Source organism: Pseudophryne corroboree, chromosome 4 (assembly GCF_028390025.1).
Source record: "Pseudophryne corroboree isolate aPseCor3 chromosome 4, aPseCor3.hap2, whole genome shotgun sequence".
In the NCBI taxonomy this organism is placed as follows: Eukaryota; Metazoa; Chordata; class Amphibia; order Anura; family Myobatrachidae; genus Pseudophryne; species Pseudophryne corroboree.
The window spans coordinates 859,588,528-859,611,825 of NC_086447.1; the positions used below are offsets into that span (position 1 = coordinate 859,588,528).

The 23,298-nt window shown below is 45.3% G+C and overlaps 1 protein-coding gene across 1 annotated transcript in view; it reads left to right on the forward strand.

Annotated features, from left to right (window-relative positions):
• LHCGR (luteinizing hormone/choriogonadotropin receptor) overlaps window positions 1-23,298 on the forward strand; it is a 444,743-nt gene that overhangs the window by 312,137 nt on the left and 109,308 nt on the right. The window contains exon 9 of the mRNA XM_063918688.1: window positions 6,071-6,256. Within this exon, the coding sequence (XP_063774758.1) occupies window positions 6,071-6,256 (186 nt within the window). The remainder of the gene's footprint in view (window positions 1-6,070; window positions 6,257-23,298) is intronic.

Here is a 23,298-nt window from a genome sequence, read left to right on the forward strand (position 1 = left end):
GCCGGCTGTCCCATGTCATCAAACTTCTTTTGTAAAGAGCTGACACTTTCACGTAATTCCTTCCATAAGCCCATCCACTCAGGTGTCGACCCCCTAGGGGGTGACATCTCCACTACAGGCAATTGCTCCGCCTCCACATCATTTTCCTCCTCATACATGTCGACACAGCCGTACCGACACACAGCACACACACAGGGAATGCTCTGATAGAGGACAGGACCCCACTAGCCCTTTGGGGAGACAGAGGGAGAGTATGCCAGCACACACCAGAGCGCTATATATATACCGGGATAACACTATACAAAGTGTTTTTCCCTTTATAGCTGCTGTTTATATTATACTGCGCCTAATTAGTGCCCCCCCCCCTCTCTTTTACCCTTTTCTGTAGTGCAGGACTGCAGGGGAGAGTCAGGGAGACGTCCTTCCAGCGGAGCTGTGAGGGAAAATGGCGCCAGTGTGCTGAGGAGATAGGCTCCGCCCCCTTCTCGGCGGACTTTTCTCCCGCTTTTTTCTGGAATCTGGCAGGGGTTAATATACATCCATATAGCCCTGGGGGTTATATGTGATGTATTTTTGCCAGCCAAGGTGTTTATATTGCTGCTCAGGGCGCCCCCCCCCCCCCCAGCGCCCTGCACCCTCAGTGACCGGAGTGTGTGGTGTGCATGAGGAGCAATGGCGCACAGCTGCAGTGCTGTGCGCTACCTTGGTGAAGACTGATGTCTTCTGCCGCCGATTTTCCGTACCTCTTCTTGCTTCTGGCTCTGTAAGGGGGCCGGCGGCGCGGCTCTGGGACCGGACTCCGAGGCTGGGCCTGTGTTCGGTCCCTCTGGAGCTAATGGTGTCCAGTAGCCTAAGAAGCCCAAGCTGGCTGCAAGCAGGCAGGTTCGCTTCTTCTCCCCTTAGTCCCTCGATGCAGTGAGCCTGTTGCCACTGCCAGCAGGTCTCACTGAAAATAAAAAACCTAAAACTAACTTTTTCTAAGAAGCTCAGGAGAGCCTCCTAGATTGCACCCTGCTCGGTCGGGCACAAAAATCTAACTGAGGCTTGGAGGAGGGTCATAGGGGGAGGAGCCAGTGCACACCAGGTAGTCCTAAAGCTTTTCTTTTGTGCCCAGTCTCCTGCGGAGCCGCTATTCTCCATGGTCCTTACGGAGTTCCCAGCATCCACTAGGACGTCAGAGAAAAAGTGTCGGTATGCCGGCTCTCGGGATTCTGGGGCCGGTATACTGTGCACCGGGATCCTGACAGCCGGCAAACTGAAGACCACTCCACTCACATATGTGTTTGGTTCACCACTCTAAAATGGCCACTGACATGGATGTATGGGCCAGCGGAAAGCTGCAATGTGCATGCTTGTGCCTTGTTATAGGTCATCTCTCTTCACACTGTCCCCCTCCGCTTAGCCAAGACAATGGGGGGGTAATTCAGAGTTGATCGCAGCAGCAAATTTGTTAGCAGTTGGTCAAAACTATGTGCACTGCAGGTGGGGCAGATATAACATTTGCAGAGAGAGTTAGATTTGGGTGGGTTATATTGTTTCTGTGCAGGGTAAATACTGGCTGCTTTATTTTTACACTGCAATTTAGATTTCAGTTTGAACACACCCCACCCAAATTTAACTCTCTCTGCACATGTTATATCTGCCCCCCCTGCAGTGCACATAGGTGGTCATTCCGAGTTGATCGCAGCCAGCAACTTTTTGCTACTGCTGCGATCAACTAGTACACGCCTATGGGGGAGTGTATTTTTGCTTAGCAGGGCTGCGATCGCTAGTGCAGCCCTGCTAAGCTAAAAAAAATTCAAGCAGAAGACCAGCCCTGGACATACTTACCCTGTGCGACGATCTCTGCGATGCTGGAGCCGGCTTTGACGTCAGACATCCACCCTCCGTTCTGCTGGACAAGCCTGCGTTTTCACTCCGAAAACGACAGCCAACAGTCCGGATCCGACCAGGCACGCCTTCTTCTTGTCAATCTTCTTTGCGGTCGGCTCTGCGACCGCTTCCATCGTAGGACGCGACGTAACCCGGCTACCCCTGTCACCGGGCAACGTCGCGCACGCGCATTCTGGACCCGTTCGCACCGCAGCAAAAAAACGCTGCGTGCGAACGGGTCAGAATGACCCCCCCCATGGTTTTGCCCAACTGCTAACAAATTTGCTACTGCTATCATCTCAGAATTAGGCCCAATGACGGAAGACCAGGAGGGACCAGCCCCCAGGGCTCGAGTGAGGGAAGACAGTTTTAGGGGGATTTTGTTCACCCTTTCTGAAAATTCCTTTCACCCAGTAACAAGCTGATACACAATCTATAGTAGCTTCCACACTCTTGATAAATGTTCAGGCCCTTATTTTATTTGTGTCTGAAATGAGTTCACAGATTTCTTCTGATTTCTGGAACTAGTTATAATAAATATTAAAAATGATACCATACAAAAAGGTGCTTGTACTGCGTACACATAGTACAGTACCACCAGGAAAAAGCACTGTGCATGGTGGGTACGTAAATACAGGGAAACAATTAATAATAGAACAATATAAATCTTTAACCACTTAACTAGCAAAAATTTTTTTACAAAAAACGCTCAGTAACTGTCAGGGTTTTTTATGAGTTAATTAGGCGAACAACATCTATTTAAATGTATCCAAAATGATTTTATTTAAAAAAATTATTATTATTTTTAAAATATTTGTAAAATAAGGGTTTTAAACATCAGAACATTGGATCATCACCATTGGAACATCGGAAACCATCGACATTTTGATTTCCCTAGCAGCTGCTCATCTGAGCAGCTGCCAAGTAACCACTATGGGGCAGTAAATTTACATTTTACGGAGGGCTGCTCATCCGTGAAGCCGCCGGGAGGGGGGTCCTGCTGTGCTGACCGATCAGCAGTGATCGACAGCAGGCAGGCACAGAGGGGAGGGAACCAGGAAGCAGAGGGGCTGAGAGGTCCCTCTGAGAGCGGCAGCTGCAGAAAGATTATCTTCCTGCAGCTGGTCACTCTGTGTCTCTGACTGGTCGTATAGTTTGTGACTAGATCAGATAACGTACTGCTTGGTGTGGTCGCAAATGATGCGACTATGCCAGGCAAGTGGTTAAAGAGTGCATAGGACTCAAAAAAATTGTATTTAATGAGCCATCATTTACACTGTAACATACACTGACAGAGGACAGTACCGTTTTATACTTTTGAATTAATGTATTTAACAAAATGTTGAACTGCCCAATGTTTTTCTACACAAATGTGTTATTATTTAATATAGTATGCAGTTGAAGGGGGCTTTAAATCTGTTTACTAGCCTTCCTCAGCGGTCCTCTTCTTTGGCTTAAAGTTGTGCTCTGTGTCCCTGTGTAATGGGGCTAATTCTGTGGTTGCAAGACAGAAGTGTCCATGGGAACCTAATACAGGATGCAAAATTAGGGAACTGGCAGTGGACTCTCACTGAGCAAGACTAATGTTTCTGCTTGGTAACTCCTCGTACGGAAGTGTCATGGTGGAGCCGCGGAGGTTGTCTTGCATGTGGGAAATCCGAAGAAGAGCTCTCTGAGAAGGGAGAGTACAATTTTTTTTAAAAGTTCCTTTACTGACACATTTAAATATATATATATATATATATATACACATATATATAAAGCATTTGTGTGGCGATATCATCTGATAGAAAAAAACATCCAAGCACCATTATGCAGTGACATCACTGCAGAAGAATAATTTCCTAATATACATAATACATTGCTCTGTGTGTACCTAGGCAAGAAAAATAAGGCATCTTGTTTCCCCCAGCACCCTGAATGATAACAGTAACCAGATGTAAATCCCACACAATATTAGAATTCAGAGATCTCGGTTACATATAGAGGCAGAGAGGTTCCTGCATTAGGAGGAGGTGCAGGCCCTGACATGCCATGTGGAGCATTATGGGGTTGCTCCAAGGTAGGTAGCTCTTAGCTTAGATATATTTAACTAAGGAGCCATTATCATGTGGCTCCTTGCTGGTTAATCATAGACCCAGATTGGGGTAATGGAGGTGTGGGGTGTGGTGCCTCTGGACTGGCTGAGCTGGATGGCATAAGTATGGCATACCTTTACATTCTATTAACACTTTTCATACACTAATTTCTTTAACACTATTTCTCCATTTTAATTACATCTCATTTTTGTATCACCTCTTAATAGCTTCGGCTTCCTAACACTAATTTATTAACACTATAGTTTTTTCACTGGTATGCTGCCCTGGGCTTTCTGGCTTATGCTGGTGGTTTTGGGGTGCCACACCCTGCACCTAGATATAGCGCTAGGGACCCCAAATATAAAGAGACGCCTTGATGCGGCTTTGGGGCTTATTCATACATTTGCGCAAATATATGTAACCGAGATCTCTGAATTCTAATATTGTGTGGGATTTACATCTGGTTACTGTTATCATTCAGGGTGCTGGGGGAAACAAAATGCCTTTTTTTTCTTGCTTAGAAATACCCCTCTCTTTCAAGCACCTGAATCATTCCGAGTTGATCGCTAACTGCCGTTGTTCGCAGCGCTGCGGTCAGGCTAAAAATTGGCACTTCTGCGCATGCTTATGGTGCGCACTGCGCACGCGCAACATACTTTCACAAAAGCCGATGCAGTTTTACACAAGCTCTAGCGACGCTTTTCAGTCGCACTACTGGCCGCAGATTGATTGATAGGAAGTGGGTGTTTCTGGGTGGTAACGGACCGTTTTGGGGGAGTGTGTGTAAAAACGTAGGCGTGCCAGATGAAAACGCAGGAGTGGCTGGGGAAACGTAGGCGTGGCTGGCCGAACGCAAGGCGTGTTTGTGACGTCAAAATAGGAACTAAACAGACTGAAGTGATCGCTAGCTAGGAGTAAGTCTCGAGCTACTCAGAAACTGCACAATCTTTTTTTGTAGCAGCGCTGCGATCCTTTCGTTCGCACTTCTGCTAAGCTAAGATACACTCCCAGAGGGCGGCGGCTTAGCGTTTGCACTTCTGCTAAAAGCAGCTAGCGAGCGATCAACTCGGAATGAGGGCCCGTATCACTAAGCTAATTGAGCATCTGCCACACTATATATGTCTGTGTGTACCTAGCAAATTGCTTCTTTGCAAGATGCAGCAGAAAATTGCCCAGCCAATCAAAAGCATAGTACAAGAATCGAAAACCACCAGCTCTGTGCTGATGCTAAATTTAAGTTCTTTTGCAGAGTGGAAATGGCTGCGCAAGCCCTCCACCATTTTAATTCACTTGCTCCACAAAAGGAAATCCAGTTTCTGCAACGCTTTATGGGGGTCATTCCGAGTTGATCGCTCGTTGCCGATTTTCGCAACGGAGCGATTAAGGCTAAAATGCGCATGAGCATGGTACGCAGTGCGCATGCGGTTAGTATTTTAACACAAAACTTAGTAGATTTACTCACGTCCGAACGAAGAATTTTCATCGTTGTAGTGATCGGAGTGTGATTGACAGGAAGTGGGTGTTTCTGGGCAGAAACTGACCGTTTTCTGGGAATGTTAGGAAAAACGCAGGCGTGTCAGGGAAAAACACGGGAGTGTCGGGAGAAATGGGGGAGTGGCTGGCCGAACGCAGGGCGTGTTTGTGATGTCAAACCAGGAACGAAAACGGCCTGAGCTGATCGCAATCTGTGAGTAGGTCTGGAGCTACTCAGAAACTGCTAAGAATTTTCTATTCGCAATTCTGCTAATCTTTCGTTCGCTATTCTGCTAAGCTAAGATACACTCCCAGAGGGCGGCGGCCTAGCGTGTGCAATGCTGCTAAAATCTGCTAGCGAGCGAACAACTCGGAATGACCCCCTATGAAATCAGGCCTACCAATGCGCTTAACCCATGCTTCACCGATATGGAGAAGTTGAGAATAGTCTCACTACACTGAACTCCTCCCATTGGCCTATGAAAGCTTCCATGCTCCACCAAGATCCATACTTTGACGGAAGTCTAGGTGCTCGTGCAAACTGATGGTAACAGAGCTGATTTTGCATTACGCTTTGCTTTGTATATGACCTCTAGTATGTTTTGTGCTTTGTACATGAGCTCCAGAATGTTTTTTGTGTTTTTTAGAGAGATAACAGCAACAGCTTTGGAGCATTTACCCGTCCATGGGCTGGAATTTATCCAGGTCTTAGTGGCAGAGAAATCCTATTATCTGAAGAAGTTACCTGCTCTGGACAAACTTGCCAATTTGGTGGAGGCTCGGTTAACCTACCCCAGTCACTGCTGTGCATTCACTAACATGAGATCAAAAGAGTAAGTGTGAGAATTAATACTTTAAACTTATTCATGAAAGAGCTTTCTGAGGTCTTCTGGCAAAGCAACCACCTGCTCTTCACCTAGGTTGCAATTCTATGATTGAGATGGAAGCAGAGCATGGAAGTAAAACCAGCATTAGAATGGAGGTAAATTAACTCCATATTCTGCTAAAAAAACAAAAATACCCGGAGGCAGTAATGGCGGTACTGTATAATGTTGGTACTGTATACTGGAAGCACATATGGGGCCGGATGTAATGACGTCCAAGTTGGCTGGAGGTGCGGGTTCCCGGCCGAACTTGGACTTTTTTTAAAGCATCAATCATTTACAAGGCATGGTTTTGCCTTGTAAATGATTGTCGTTTCAAAAAAAAAGTCTGAGTTTAGCTGGAACCCACACCTCCGGCCAACTCAGGCGTCATCACAACCGGCCCATGATAGGATTTTTATACATAGCTCTCTTAAAGACTTCAGACAGAGAGGCAGATGTACTAAGCCTTGGAGAGTAATAATGTACCAACCAATCAGCTCCTGCCATGTTACCGGCTGTGTTTGAAAAATGGCAGGAGCTGATTGGCTGATACTTTAGCTCTCTAGAAGGCTTCGTACATCGGCCCCAGAGGCAGCTGTATAAAGCAGTGTAAAGAGTGGAGAAGCAGGCAAGCTTCCTATAGCAACTAATCAGCTTATACCTATCATTTTATAGCATGTACTTGATAAATGCTACCTTGATGCGGATTGGTTGCTATGAGAACCTCTCCACTTGTCTACTCTTGATAGATCACCTCCTTCAGTATATGAGTAGTCACTGCTTTCTCCAAATCTGTTGATGGAATTGTTATATTTTACATCCAGAAATATTGGTGTATCCATAGATACATAATTCTGCCCATCGGTTACATGGCCACACCGGTCCGCTATCCCACTCAGAGGGTGGTCCACGCCACCCACCGAGGGGGGAAAAAATAGTGGGGAGGAAAACGTCCGAAGCGTGGCGAGTGCGAGGGATCCCATACTGAATAGACAACATATCTGATATACTCTCTGTACTAGCCTTTCTAATAGAAATAATGACACTGAATTGGCCTAGGCCGACTTAAGAGTTTTTTTTTTTTTTTTTAAATCTGTTTATTAGAGATTTTCAAATATAAAGAACAATATGGTATACAATAAAATATAAATGCATAATATCACATGATCCAAGAAGATGTAGTAACAATGGTCATTGAGTGTCAGTAAGGAGGAAGAGGAGAGGGACGAGTACCAAGAAAGTCTTCAGTCGGGCATCCCTTGTCCATATTAACAAAAATTGATAAGCAGAGATTGGTGGTGGCCAACTGGTGACATATAAAGAGAACACAGCATCTGAGACCAGCTTCAGAGATAGTAATGTCCCAATATAGAAATCAAATTATTAAATTTGAAATTAGAATAAAAAAAAAAAAATTCAACAATAATATAATAGCATACGAAAAAAACAACTCAGCAATAGATGCATTTATAGCAGATACAAGTAAACATAACAGATTTAGACCCATACTATAGGTAACACAAAAGGGAGGTAGAGGGGGTGGGGAAGGGGAATTTTGTTTTCATTGTATTTTCCATGGTATATTCGGTAATTGTGGCAACTATATCCACGGACACCGGTATCAGTTATATTAGAGAAAAAGTTGCAAGGCGAAAGCCCTGCAGCAAATTTGAGAACAGTCTGAAACCAGGATGGAATGAATAGTAAGATCACGACATCTGGCGTAATAAAAACCAGGAGGTGGACTCATACACCTTCATTATCTGTGTCCTATCCCAAGGGTCAAGGTGGTTAATGAATGAACCCCATTTTTTATAAAAGCGGATCACACCCTTCTCCACATCTGGAAATGAGGCCCTACTATCAAAATACAAAATTTTAAGTAGTAATTGATGAACAGCTGCCAGTAAAGGGGGAGGGGAGGGCTTGGTTCAATGTACCATAATCATTTTCCTAGCTGCCGTTAAAATGACAGATAATAGGGCAATTGTGGTTCTGTGGTTAGGGCCTAGGTTCCAGTTCATAAAATGAAGACAAAACATGGCTAAGGGATCGGGACAAACTTTTAAACCAAAAATTTTGTTTATATAATTTGCAATTTTATAATTTACAATTTTATTCTAAAATCGGCGTATCTTGCCACACTCTTACAAGTTGTGGAAAAAGGATGCTGACAAAGTATGGCATTTTAGACAGCAGCCAGATTCATCCGCCACCATGTGTCTCCTTTGTGCCTGTGAAATGTAAGCCCTGTTCAAAATTCTATAATGCGTTTCTTGCAGCATCGCAGTGCGGAAATGTTTCATTGTGCTATTGAAGTGTAAAAGTAGTTCTTCTATGTTTGGGAATTGGGGAATGTCATTTGACCAGGCTAAATATACAGATCTCCAGACGTTGAGAGGTTGCTCTTTACAAAATACTTCCGCTAGAAGTCTAGTATGGTATGTAACTCAATAACGATAATAGGGGGTCACAGGATTCCTTAGAGGAATATGTCGGAGGCAGAGCGTGGATATAGCGACCAGTGGCGGATCTTGCCACGGGCAAGCAGGACTTTTGCCCGGGGCGCCGCCTTCCGGAGGGCGCCGCACCATGGCAAGATCCGCTACTGTGCAGAGTGCCCTTCAGCAGTGCCCCCGCGCTGTGCCTATCCCCGCTGTGAGAAGGGAACCAGACGCTACGCGTCTAGTTTCCCTTCGTGGTGCTGGTCCCCCCCGCTGTGAAGGGAATCAGACGCTAAGCGTCTAGTTTCCCTTCATGGAGAGGACCTTTGCTGTGCGGTGCGCGATGACGTCATCGCGCACCGCACAGCACAGCGTTGTAGCACAGACGCTAGGGGTCATAATTGACCTCTAGTGCCTATGCTGTGCTATGGGGGAGACGTCATGACTGACGTCTCTCCCATAGATCCGAGGAGAAGAGCGGCACCGGGGGGAGGTCTGCAGGTCTGGAATCAGGAGCGGGGTATAGCGGGGTATAGTAAGTATACTTTGTTGTTTTTTTATTTCCTTTCAGCGGCGCTACAAATGGGGGCGTGGCTGACCACGCCCCCACATTAAGCCACGCCCCTAACTTTTGCCCGGGGTACCACAAGGGCAGGAACTGGCCCTGATAGCGACGCACCTGCAGTTGCATATAAAAATCTCTATTAAATAAACCATAGGTGCAATATATTACCTCCCGGGTCAAATACGTCCTTAATCAGACGTAAGCCTCTGTTTTTCCAGTTCCTGAAGTGAATATTGGGGGTAATTCCAAGTTGATCGCAGCAGGATTTTTGTTAGCAATTGGGCAAAACCATGTGCACTGCAGGGGAGGCAGATATAACATGTGCAGAAAGAGTTAGATATGGGTGGGTTATTTTATTTCTGTGCAGGGTAAATACTGGCTGCTTTATTTTTACACTGCAAATTAGATTGCAGATTGAACACACCCCTCCCAAATCTCTCTCTCTCTGCACATGTTACATCTGCCTCCCCTGCAGTGCACATGGTTTTGCCCAATTGCTAACAAAAATCCTGCTGCGATCAACTTGGAATTACCCCCATTATCCATAACGGGAATGAACATCGGATTGCCACATAACGGAATATAGGGAGTATATTTCCAGTTACGCTTCAATTTTTACGATTAATTGTCATCCATGCTTTATAGGTATCTCTGAACAAGGGGGATTCCCAGATATGTAGAGGAATTTTAGATCTAGGGGAGTGAAGGAGGGCAGCTAACGAAAATGGGGCAAACAGTTCCGTTTCTACGGAAAAAGCAATCGGAAAATTTATATAACGGAAAAAAACAGATAAAGAAAAAAATTGTTAAATCCGGGACACCAAGCCCTCCATCTGTACGCGATAAGCGCAATCTAGCCTCAGCTATTCGAGATTTACCGCCATTCCAAATAAACTTGGTAAAAAGTTTGTGTAATAATGAGATATCGCATTTACTAATAGCTATCGGAAGCATCTGTATAGGGTAGGATAATTTGGGGAAAATGACACTTTTTATGATAGTTATCCTTCCCATCATAGAACCTGAGAGGTTTGCCCAACCTTCAAGCATTTTTGGTATAGCTCATATTAAAGGGGTAAAATTGTACAATCCTCCAGGATCATATGGGATGTATATACCTAAATATTGCATCGTAGGTGCGGCTAGACGTAGCTGAGAGAAAATAGAAATAGATAAAAAATCAGGGAAGAAGCCAGAAAGGGGTAGAAACTCCGACTTGGATACATTAACCTTGTAACCAGCAAAGGACCCAAAAAGGTCCATAATACACATCACCGCCGGCGACGACGAAGCCAGGTCAGATATAAAGAGTAACATGTCATCTGCAAATAAGGCGCCTTTTAATTCTGAAGTACCGGCCCGGATTCCCAGGAACAGGTGGGACTGTCTGAAGGCAATAGCCAGTGGCTCAATAGCGAGGGCAAATAAAAGTGGGGACAGAAATATATCCGTTGCACACAATCTTGGGAGGAAGAGTGTTCTTAAAGAGCACTCAATTTAGTAACAAATGCATCAGGTAGTCCAAACTTGTGCAATGTATAAAATAAATGATCCCAGGACACCAGATCGAAGGCCTTCTCCGCATCAAAAGATAATATAGTGTGCAGGGAGGGGGAATCGGAAAGGGAGGGTTGCCTGAACCGCCGCTAAAACCCTGCACAAATTGGTAGTAGAATGCCTCCTCCATATAAACCCAGTCTGGTCCTCATGTATTAAAGATGGAAATAGTAATTTCAATCTTTCTGCTAAAATTTTCAAAAGGATTTTATAATCCACATTTAAAAGGGATATAGGGCGATATGAGCCAGCTAGTTCTAAATCTTTGCCTTGCTTAGGTAGTACTTTGAGGACCGCTGAGTTGAAATGGGGTGGTAGAGATTTGGAGGATAAGATATTATTATAAGTTGCAGTTAAAGCATCAACCACAGTAGGTGCTAGAATTTTATAAAATTCACCCGTAAACCCATCGGGGCCAGGAGTTTTACCTGATTTCATATGTTGGATTGTTTTCAACACCTCACAAGATGTAATAGGTGCCGTCAAGGATGCAGCCAAGCCGGAGATCAATTGAGGGGTAGAAATAGAAGACCAAAAAGAATCCCTAGCATAGGAGTTAAGAGAGGAAGAGGAATATAGGGAAGCATAGAAGGATCGAAATTCCTCTGCTATCTGGCTACTAGAGTTAGTAGAAATACCTGACGCAGTACGCAGGTGTTTAATATGACATGGAGGATGCGCCCCTTTCAAAAGATTTGACAACAGACGACCTGTCTTATTGCCATATTTGTAAAATTGCAGGCCTTTATTAAAGGTACATCTGTCCCCCATTTCTGAAAGAATCCCATAGAAATGTTTTTTTGGGGCCAAATAACTGGTTTTATGGGCAGGTGTGGGGGAGGATTTATATAACAAAAATGCAGAGGTAAGGGATTGTTGAGCTGATTTGAAGTGCTGTAAAAACATACGTTTATTATGGGCCACATAAGAAATTATATCTCCTCTGATGACAGCCTTAGAGGCCTGCCAAAATAAAACAGGGTTAGATTGTTCATGAGGAAGATTATCATGCCTGTAGGAGAGCCACGAGGTCTCTAATTTGTTGTGAAACTTAAGGTATGATGCTAAATGTGAGGTAAAATGCCATTGGCTGTTCGTACCCTATCAAGGTTAATTGTAATCGAAGCCCACACAAGCGCATGGTCTGAAAGTCCGATTGGTTCAATCTGGGCCATTGTCGACCTTACAAAAATAGAATCCGTTACGAATATATAGTCCAGGCGGGATAGAGAACTGTGTGCTGCCGACAGACATGTATAATGTTTGTCTAGAGGAAATTTAGCCCGCCAAAGATCAATAATACTCAGTTGTTTCATAACCTATGAAATACCAAACTTTGGCAAATGAGCTGGGCGTTTAGCCAGAAATTGACAATCTATTTCCCAGGAGGCAACTATATTACAATCCCCACATAAGATCAAATTATCAGTACATAAAGGTAGCAATTTAGATACAACAGATGGAAAGAACAGTTTGTCATACTTATTAGGCACATATACATTACAAAGAACATAAGGCATATCATATATACAGTAGATACTTCTGTTACTAAAAAGCGGACATTTGGATCAGAAAACGTGGAAATAACAGTTAAGGGAAGAGATGTCTTCACCAGCAGAACAACACCATGAGACTTAGAGTTAAACGGGGCAGATGCAACCACCTTCCATCCCATCATATTTAAATGTAACTATCTTGGATTGAACAAGGTGAGTCTTCTGCAGGAAAACTAAATCAAGGTGCATCTTTTTTAAATATAGCAAGACCTATTTTTTCTTTGCCGGAGAATGGAATCCCCCAACATTCCAGGTTCCTATTTTAACATGTGACATATTATTCAGTATACATCACCATAGGATACCGCCAAAAGAAGGGAGCCCAGCAGATACAGTCGTCCCAGAACATATAGCAGGCAGAAATAACATACACCCAGAAAATACTGCAATGAGAAATCATGTTAGGGAGATCGACAAAAGGAGTATAGGAAAACAGACAGGGGGAGACAAAGACAAACAAATACAAACATCAAAACTAACCGCAACACAGATAATGTGCTGCAACTTATTAAACCTGAGACTTCCGCAGGGTAAAGGAGTTATAAGCCCAACTTCATTTCCTGGCTACAAAACGTAAGGCAAGTGAAAAAGAAAACGGCAACTCTAGTTCCCAGTCCAGAGACCAACATGGGGCTTAGCCCCCGGTAACTACGAAGTCTTTCCACAATAAGCAGAAGAGTTTCTTTCATCATGCCAACATCATTTCAGCCTAGTCGAGGTGACGAGGAAGAAGGAGGGAGGGTTGATGCAGAACTTGGTGGAGCAGAAAGATCCCGGACATAGGCAGAGGTGTCTGCAGCTGATGCAAAATCTTTATAGGAATTTCCAACATATCATGTGCAGAGAGAGTTAGATTTGGGTGGGGTGTGTTCAACCTGAAATCTAAATTGCAGTGTAAAAATAAAGCAGCCAGTATTTACCCTGCACAGAAACAAAATAACCCACCCAAATCTAACTCTCTCTACACATGTTATATCTGCCACCCGTGCAGTGCACATGGTTTTGCCCAACTGCTAACATATTTGCTGCTGCGATCAACTCTGAATTACCCCCATAGTTCAGGCATCTGAATATGACCACTCGTGGCCTGCGTTCTGATGAGTCACGTGGATGGTCCAGACGGTGTACACGCTCAATAATAATGTCCTTGCAAGATTCAGTGACGTCCAGTAATTTGGGGAGCGTCGTAGATAGAAACATAACAAGATCTGGCCCTTTAAGAATCTCAGGCAACTCCACCACTCTTAGGTTATTTCGTATGTACCTATGTTCAAGGTCATCAACTTTTGCTGTAACCTGTAAATGCAATCTCTGCAAACTAGCATAATCAGCTTTAAGAGTGTCCAGTTCATGAAAATTAGCGCTGGATACATTTTTACTCAAAGAGACCCTTTGGGAGAGCCCCATGATCTGACCCTCCAGTGCAGTGACTGTCTGTTGAAAAAGATCAGCCTGCATTTGCACCCTTAATTGCTTGTACCACGTCTGCATAGGTTATACAGGTTGAATATCCCTTATCCAAAATGCTTGGACCCAGAGGTATTTTGGATATCGGATTTTTCCGTATTTTGGAATAATTGCATACCATAATGAGATATCATGGTGATGGGACCTAAATCGAAGCACAGAATGCATTTATGTTTTACATACACCTTATACACACAGCCTGAAGGTCATTTTAGCCAATATTTTTTGTAACTTTGTGCATTGAACAAAGTATGTGTACATTCACACAATTCATTTATGTTTCATATACACCTTATACACACAGCCTGAAGATCATTTAATACAATATTTTTAATAACTGTGTGTATTAAACAAAGTTTGTGTACATTGAGCCATCAAAAAACAAAGGTTTCACTATCTCACTCTCACGCAAAAAAGTCCGTATTTCGGAATATTCCGTATTTCGGAATATTTGGATATGGGATACTCAACCTGTATAAGCATCTGGGGTACCTGGTAAGTGTGCCAGCGGCAATCCAGCTTTAGAGGCAGCGGATGAGGCTGAAGTAGTGGTGTCTCCTGGGCGCTGGGGTGCAGGCGCCATCTTGGTCCGGGGTCTGCACGTTTTTTTCCCCTTTCCCAGGCATTTGAGATTATAAAAAGCAGTCCATATAAAGCAGGGAGGTATTATACACCTGCCAGTCGTGATGTGGAGTGGTTTAGACATTGGCGTGTCCTTACCTCTCTAGAGTCCCCCATCGGAGTCATCCCTTCTTGGCAGCGCAATCGTGTCTGAACACTAGGGGGTACAAACTCTATTGCGCTTGCTGAAAACTCTGGAAACGTGGTGCCATGGCCATGTTTCCAGAGTTTTGCGTATGCGCATTAGGAAAATTTTCAGGAAAATGGCTGTCACACTATTTTCCCAGAGGTTTGCGCAAGCGCAATAGAGTCTGTGCTCCGACTCTATTGCCGCTGCGGAGAAGGACGGCACCGCCAGGGAACTCCAAGGAGTTAAGTATTAAATCCTTGTGCATTGTCAGAGGGGGCCCCTGATGCACATGCAGAAGGCTCCTCCTCTCTTAAAACGCCCCTGGGTTTAGAGGCCTGTAAGCGGCCATGGAGCTTGCTGTTGCTGTGTCTGCAGCGGTGCTGAAGCCAGGCACAGCTCACAGCAAGGTGAGCGGAACCGGAAGTCCGACTTAAGAGTTTTATTTCGTTTTTATTGTACTGGTAACAAAATGTAGCATAGATACCCAGTTGTTACCAGGGTCGAAGACTCGGCAATTGCTACCCAAGTTGACCCTTTCACACAGGAGAAATTACCAGGTTTATCGGCAAAATATCAGGTAGAACTGGAAACCACCTTAGACAGCGCTCACTTCAGATCTTTTACAAACCATAAGCTGGGAGATAGTCCTTGAATGTTCTTCACTGGTCTGACTGACAGGATATCCACAATTTCTTCTCAGTCCCGCATAACTTGATTTCTCGCGTTAAAGGGAAAAAAACAAAGGGAAACAAGATTGTAGTGAACCCTGAAGGTGAAAATCTCTTCTCCCCTTTTATCCGCCCCCGAAATGAATCAAACAGGGTAGGTCCATCACCCTATTCTCCTTAACACAGGAGAGGGAATATGCTGATTGTTCTTTATACTTTTTTTTAGAAGGGTGTATCTCTCCTTTAGGGGTCCACCACAGTGAAAGATAAGTAGGTAGGGTGCCAGCCCGTACCTAACTTACTAATGAAGAATCTGTGCAAATCCCATAAAGGTATCTTTTCACCAAATCTTTGGAGGGATGAGATGATATGAGGCGTACCCGACTCACTATTTCTCTGACGTCCTAAGTGGATGCTGGGACTCCGTAAGGACCATGGGGAATAGCGGCTCCGCAGGAGACTGGGCACAACTATAAAGAAAGCTTTAGGTCTAACTGGTGTGCACTGGCTCCTCCCACTATGACCCTCCTCCAGACTTCAGTTAGAATCTTGTGCCCGGCTGAGCTGGATGCACACTAGGGGCTCTCCTGAGCTCCTAGAAAGAAAGTATATTTTAGGTTTTTTATTTTACAGTGAGATCTGCTGGCAACAGACTCACTGCAGCGAGGGACTAAGGGGAGAAGAAGCGAACCTACCTAACTGGTGGTAGCTTTGGCTTCTTAGGCTACTGGACACCATTAGCTCCAGAGGGATCGAACACAGGACCCGACCTCGATCGTTCGGTCCCGGAGCCGCGCCGCCGGCCCCCTTACAGAGCCAGAAGCAAGAAGTGTTCCGGAAAATCGGCGGCAGAAGACTTCTGTCTTCAACAAGGTAGCGCACAGCACTGCAGCTGTGCGCCATTGCTCCTCATGCACACCTCACACTCCGGTCACTGATGGGTGCAGGGCGCTGGGGGGGGGGGGGGGCGCCCTGAGGGCAATATAATACACCTTGGCTGGCAAATCTACACCATATATAGTCAGGAAGGCTATATAGGTGTAAAAATACCCCTGCCAGAATTCCAGAAAAAGCGGGAGAAGTCCGCCGGAAAAGGGGCGGGGCTATCTCCCTCAGCACACTGGCGCCATTTTTCCCTCACAGCTCCGCTGGAAGGACGCTCCCTGGCTCTCCCCTGCAGTGTCAAACTACATAAGGGTAAAAAAGAGAGGGGGGGCACAAAATTTAGGCGCAGTATATATAATATAAGCAGCTATAAGGGAAAAAACACTCATTTATAGTGGGATCCCTGTGTTATATAGCGCTCTGGTGTGTGCTGGCATACTCTCTCTCTGTCTCCCCAAAGGGCTTTGTGGGGTCCTGTCCTCTGTCAGAGCATTCCCTGTGTGTATGCGGTGTGTCGGTACGGCTGTGTCGACATGTTTGTTGAGGAGGCTTATGTGGAGGCGGAGCAGATGCCGATAAATGTGATGTCACCCCCTGCGGGGGTCGACACCTGAGTGGATGGTTCTGTGGAAGGAATTACGCGACAGTGTCGACTCCTTGCATAAAAGGTTTGACGACATACCAAATATGGGACAGCCGGCTTCTCAGCCTGTGCCTGCCCAGGCGTCTCAAAAGCCATCAGGGGCTCTAAAACGCCCGCTACCTCAGATGGCAGACACAGATGTCGACACGGATACTGACTCCAGTGTCGACGACGATGAGACTAATGTATCTTCCAATAGGGCCACACGTTATATGATTGAGGCAATGAAAAATGTGTTGCATATTTCTGATGTTACCCCGGGTACCACAAAAAAGGGTATTATGTTTGGAGAGAAAAAACTACCAGTTGTTTTTCCTCCATCTGAGGAATTAAATGAAGTGTGTGAAGAAGCGTGGGCTTCCCCCGATAAGAAACTAGAGATGAGCGGGTTCGGTTCCTCTGAATCCGAACCCGCCCGAACTTCAGGTTTTTTACACGGGTCCGAGCAGGCTCGGATCTTCCCGCCTTGCTCGGCTAACCCGAGCGCGCCCGAACGTCATCATCACGCTGTCGGATTCTCGCGAGACTCGGATTCTATATAAGGAGCCGCGCGTTGCCGCCATTTTCACACGTGCATTGAGAGTCATAGGGAGAGGACGTGGCTGGCGTCCTCTCCGTTTAGAGAAGAGAGAGACACAGTATTTTCGGGGAGCATTATTAGGAGGAGTACTACTGTATACTACTATACTACTTGCTGAAGTGATATTTATAGATTAGATAGTGTGACTGTAAGTGTATTATCTGACTTGTGGGGGAGACACTGACAGTGGGGAGCAGTTAGAGTCTGAGAGCAGGACTCAGGAGTACATATAACGTACAGTGCACACTTTTGCTGCCAGAGTCAGTGCCACACTGCCATTGTTGTGACCACACTGACCACCAGTATAATAATATATTTTGTGATTGTCTGCTTAGGCCTCGGAGTACTAGTTGCAAGTTGCAACGTGACCTGTCCTGAAGTGACCACCAGTTTAATAATCAATCACCACCAGTTTAATATATATATATATATATATATAATTGTATATAATATATATATATATATATAATATTGTATACCACCTACCCGTGTTTTTTTTTTTTCATTCTTCTTTATACATACTACTATAGTAGCTTACTGTAGCAGTCTGCGGTGCTGTGCTGACCTGACAGTGTCCAGCAGGTCCGTCATCAGTCATTACATAATAAATATATATAGTACCTGTCCGGCTGCAGTACTAGTGATATTATATTGATTTCATCTCATTATCAATAATTTATCATCCAGTCTAGACTCTATATTAGCAGCAGACACAGTACGTTAGTCCACGGCTGTAGCTACCTCTGTGTCGGCACTCGGCAGTCCATCCATAATTGTATACCACCTACCCGTGGTTTTTTTTTTTTTTCTTCTTTGTACATACTACTATAGAGTATAGTAGCTTACTGTAGCAGTCTGCGGTGCTGCTGAGCTGACAGTGTCCAGCAGGTCCGTCATCAGTCATCATTACCTAATAAATATATTATCTACCTGTCCGGCTGCAGTACTAGTGATATTATATATACATACATATATATATTGATTTCATCTCATTATCAATCATCCAGTCTATATTAGCAGCAGACACAGTACGTAAGTCCACGGCTGTAGCTATCTCTGTGTCGGCACTCAGCAGTCCATCCATAATTGTATACCACCTACCCGTGGTTTTTTTTTTTCTTTCTTCTTTGTACATACTACTATAGTATAGTAGCTTACTGTAGCAGTCTGCGGTGCTGCTGAGCTGACAGTGTCCAGCAGGTCCGTCATCAGTCATCATTACCTAATAAATATATTATCTACCTGTCCGGCTGCAGTACTAGTGATATTATATATACATACATATATATATTGATTTCATCTCATTATCAATCATCCAGTCTATATTAGCAGCAGACACAGTACGTTAGTCCACGGCTGTAGCTACCTCTGTGTCGGCACCCGGCAGTCCATCCATAATTGTATACCACCTACCCGTGGTTTTTTTTTTCTTTCTTCTTTGTACATACTACTATAGTATAGTAGCTTACTGTAGCAGTCTGCGGTGCTGCTGAGCTGACAGTGTCCAGCAGGTCCGTCATCAGTCATCATTACCTAATAAATATATTATCTACCTGTCCGGCTGCAGTACTAGTGATATTATATATACATACATATATATATATTGATTTCATCTCATTATCAATCATCCAGTCTATATTAGCAGCAGACACAGTACGTTAGTCCACGGCTGTAGCTACCTCTGTGTCGGCACTCGGCAGTCCATCCATAAGTATACTAGTATCCATCCATCTCCATTGTTTACCTGAGGTGCCTTTTAGTTGTGCCTATTAAAATATGGAGAACAAAAATGTTGAGGTTCCAAAATTAGGGAAAGATCAAGATCCACTTCCACCTCGTGCTGAAGCTGCTGCCACTAGTCATGGCCGAGACGATGAAATGCCAGCAACGTCGTCTGCCAAGGCCGATGCCCAATGTCATAGTACAGAGCATGTCAAATCCAAAACACCAAATATCAGTAAAAAAAGGACTCCAAAACCTAAAATAAAATTGTCGTCGGAGAAGCGTAAACTTGCCAATATGCCATTTACCACACGGAGTGGCAAGGAACGGCTGAGGCCCTGGCCTATGTTCATGGCTAGTGGTTCAGCTTCACATGAGGATGGAAGCACTCAGCCTCTCGCTAGAAAACTGAAAAGACTCAAGCTGGCAAAAGCACCGCAAAGAACTGTGCGTTCTTCGAAATCCCAAATCCACAAGGAGAGTCCAATTGTGTCGGTTGCGATGCCTGACCTTCCCAACACTGGACGTGAAGAGCATGCGCCTTCCACCATTTGCACGCCCCCTGCAAGTGCTGGAAGGAGCACCCGCAGTCCAGTTCCTGATAGTCAGATTGAAGATGTCAGTGTTGAAGTACACCAGGATGAGGAGGATATGGGTGTTGCTGGCGCTGGGGAGGAAATTGACCAGGAGGATTCTGATGGTGAGGTGGTTTGTTTAAGTCAGGCACCCGGGGAGACACCTGTTGTCCGTGGGAGGAATATGGCCGTTGACATGCCTGGTGAAAATACCAAAAAAATCAGCTCTTCAGTGTGGAGGTATTTCAACAGAAAAGCGGACAACAGGTGTCAAGCCGTGTGTTGCCTTTGTCAAGCTGTAATAAGTAGGGGTAAGGACGTTAACCACCTCGGAACATCCTCCCTTATACGTCACCTGCAGCGCATTCATAATAAGTCAGTGACAAGTTCAAAAACTTTGGGCGACAGCGGAAGCAGTCCACTGACCAGTAAATCCCTTCCTCTTGTAACCAAGCTCACGCAAACCACCCCACCAACTCCCTCAGTGTCAATTTCCTCCTTCCCCAGGAATGCCAATAGTCCTGCAGGCCATGTCACTGGCAATTCTGACGAGTCCTCTCCTGCCTGGGATTCCTCCGATGCATCCTTGCGTGTAACGCCTACTGCTGCTGGCGCTGCTGTTGTTGCTGCTGGGAGTCGATGGTCATCCCAGAGGGGAAGTCGTAAGCCCACTTGTACTACTTCCAGTAAGCAATTGACTGTCCAACAGTCCTTTGCGAGGAAGATGAAATATCACAGCAGTCATCCTGCTGCAAAGCGGATAACTGAGGCCTTGACAACTATGTTGGTGTTAGACGTGCGTCCGGTATCCGCCGTTAGTTCACAGGGAACTAGACAATTTATTGAGGCAGTGTGCCCCCGTTACCAAATACCATCTAGGTTCCACTTCTCTAGGCAGGCGATACCGAGAATGTACACGGACGTCAGAAAAAGAGTCACCAGTGTCCTAAAAAATGCAGTTGTACCCAATGTCCACTTAACCACGGACATGTGGACAAGTGGAGCAGGGCAGGGTCAGGACTATATGACTGTGACAGCCCACTGGGTAGATGTATGGACTCCCGCCGCAAGAACAGCAGCGGCGGCACCAGTAGCAGCATCTCGCAAACGCCAACTCTTTCCTAGGCAGGCTACGCTTTGTATCACCGCTTTCCAGAATACGCACACAGCTGAAAACCTCTTACGGCAACTGAGGAAGATCATCGCGGAATGGCTTACCCCAATTGGACTCTCCTGTGGATTTGTGGCATCGGACAACGCCAGCAATATTGTGTGTGCATTAAATATGGGCAAATTCCAGCACGTCCCATGTTTTGCACATACCTTGAATTTGGTGGTGCAGAATTTTTTAAAAAACGACAGGGGCGTGCAAGAGATGCTGTCGGTGGCCAGAAGAATTGCGGGACACTTTCGGCGTACAGGCACCACGTACAGAAGACTGGAGCACCACCAAAAACTACTGAACCTGCCCTGCCATCATCTGAAGCAAGAAGTGGTAACGAGGTGGAATTCAACCCTCTATATGCTTCAGAGGTTGGAGGAGCAGCAAAAGGCCATTCAAGCCTATACAATTGAGCACGATATAGGAGGTGGAATGCACCTGTCTCAAGCGCAGTGGAGAATGATTTCAACGTTGTGCAAGGTTCTGATGCCCTTTGAACTTGCCACACGTGAAGTCAGTTCAGACACTGCCAGCCTGAGTCAGGTCATTCCCCTCATCAGGCTTTTGCAGAAGAAGCTGGAGACATTGAAGGAGGAGCTAACACGGAGCGATTCCGCTAGGCATGTGGGACTTGTGGATGGAGCCCTTAATTCGCTTAACAAGGATTCACGGGTGGTCAATCTGTTGAAATCAGAGCACTACATTTTGGCCACCGTGCTCGATCCTAGATTTAAAGCCTACCTTGGATCTCTCTTTCCGGCAGACACAAGTCTGCTGGGGTTGAAACACCTGCTGGTGAGAAAATTGTCAAGTCAAGCGGAACGCGACCTGTCAACATCTCCTCCTTCACATTCTCCCGCAACTGGGGGTGCGAGGAAAAGGCTCAGAATTCCGAACCCACCCGCTGGCGGTGATGCAGGGCAGTCTGGAGCGACTGCTGATGCTGACATCTGGTCCGGACTGAAGGACCTGACAACGATTACGGACATGTTGTCTACTGTCACTGCATATGATTCTCTCACCATTGAAAGAATGGTGGAGGATTATATGAGTGACCGCATCCAAGTAGGCACGTCACACAGTCCGTACTTATACTGGCAGGAAAAAGAGGCAATTTGGAGGCCCTTGCACAAACTGGCTTTATTCTACCTAAGTTGCCCTCCCACAAGTGTGTACTCCGAAAGAGTGTTTAGTGCCGCCGCTCACCTTGTCAGCAATCGGCGTACGAGGTTACATCCAGAAAATGTGGAGAAGATGATGTTCATTAAAATGAATTATAATCAATTCCTCCGTGGAGACATTGACCAGCAGCAATTGCCTCCACAAAGTACACAGGGAGCTGAGATGGTGGATTCCAGTGGGGACGAATTGATAATCTGTGAGGAGGGGGATGTACACGGTGATATATCGGAGGATGATGATGAGGTGGACATCTTGCCTCTGTAGAGCCAGTTTGTGCAAGGAGAGATTAATTGCTTCTTTTTTGGTGGGGGTCCAAACCAACCCGTCATTTCAGTCACAGTCGTGTGGCAGACCCTGTCACTGAAATGATGGGTTGGTTAAAGTGTGCATGTCCTGTTTATACAACATAAGGGTGGGTGGGAGGGCCCAAGGACAATTCCATCTTGCACCTCTTTTTTCTTTAATTTTTCTTTGCGTCATGTGCTGTTTGGGGAGGGTTTTTTGGAAGGGACATCCTGCGTGACACTGCAGTGACACTCCTAGATGGGCCCGGTGTTTGTGTCGGCCACTAGGGTCGCTTATCTTACTCACACAGCTACCTCATTGCGCCTCTTTTTTTCTTTGCGTCATGTGCTGTTTGGGGAGGGTTTTTTGGAAGGGACATCCTGCGTGACACTGCAGTGACACTCCTAGATGGGCCCGGTGTTTGTGTCGGCCACTAGGGTCGCTTAGCTTAGTCATCCAGCGACCTAGGTGCAAATTTTAGGACTAAAAATAATATTGTGAGGTGTGAGGTATTCAGAATAGACTGAAAATGAGTGTAAATTATGGTTTTTGAGGTTAATAATACTTTGGGATCAAAATGACCCCCAAATTCTATGATTTAAGCTGTTTTTTAGTGTTTTTTGAACAAAACACCCGAATCCAAAACACACCCGAATCCGACAAAAAAAATTCGGTGAGGTTTTGCCAAAACGCGGTCGAACCCAAAACACGGCCGCGGAACCGAACCCAAAACCAAAACACAAAACCCGAAAAATTTCCGGCGCTCATCTCTAAACTGGTAATTTCTAAGAGGTTACTAATGGCGTACCCTTTCCCGCCAGAGGATAGGTCACGTTGGGAAACATCCTAGACAGGGACACTATATTGCTAACCGTAGAGCATATTAAAGATGCACTCTTATACATGAGGGATGCACAGAGGGATATTTGCCAGCTGGCATCTAAAATAAGTGCAATGTCCATTTCTG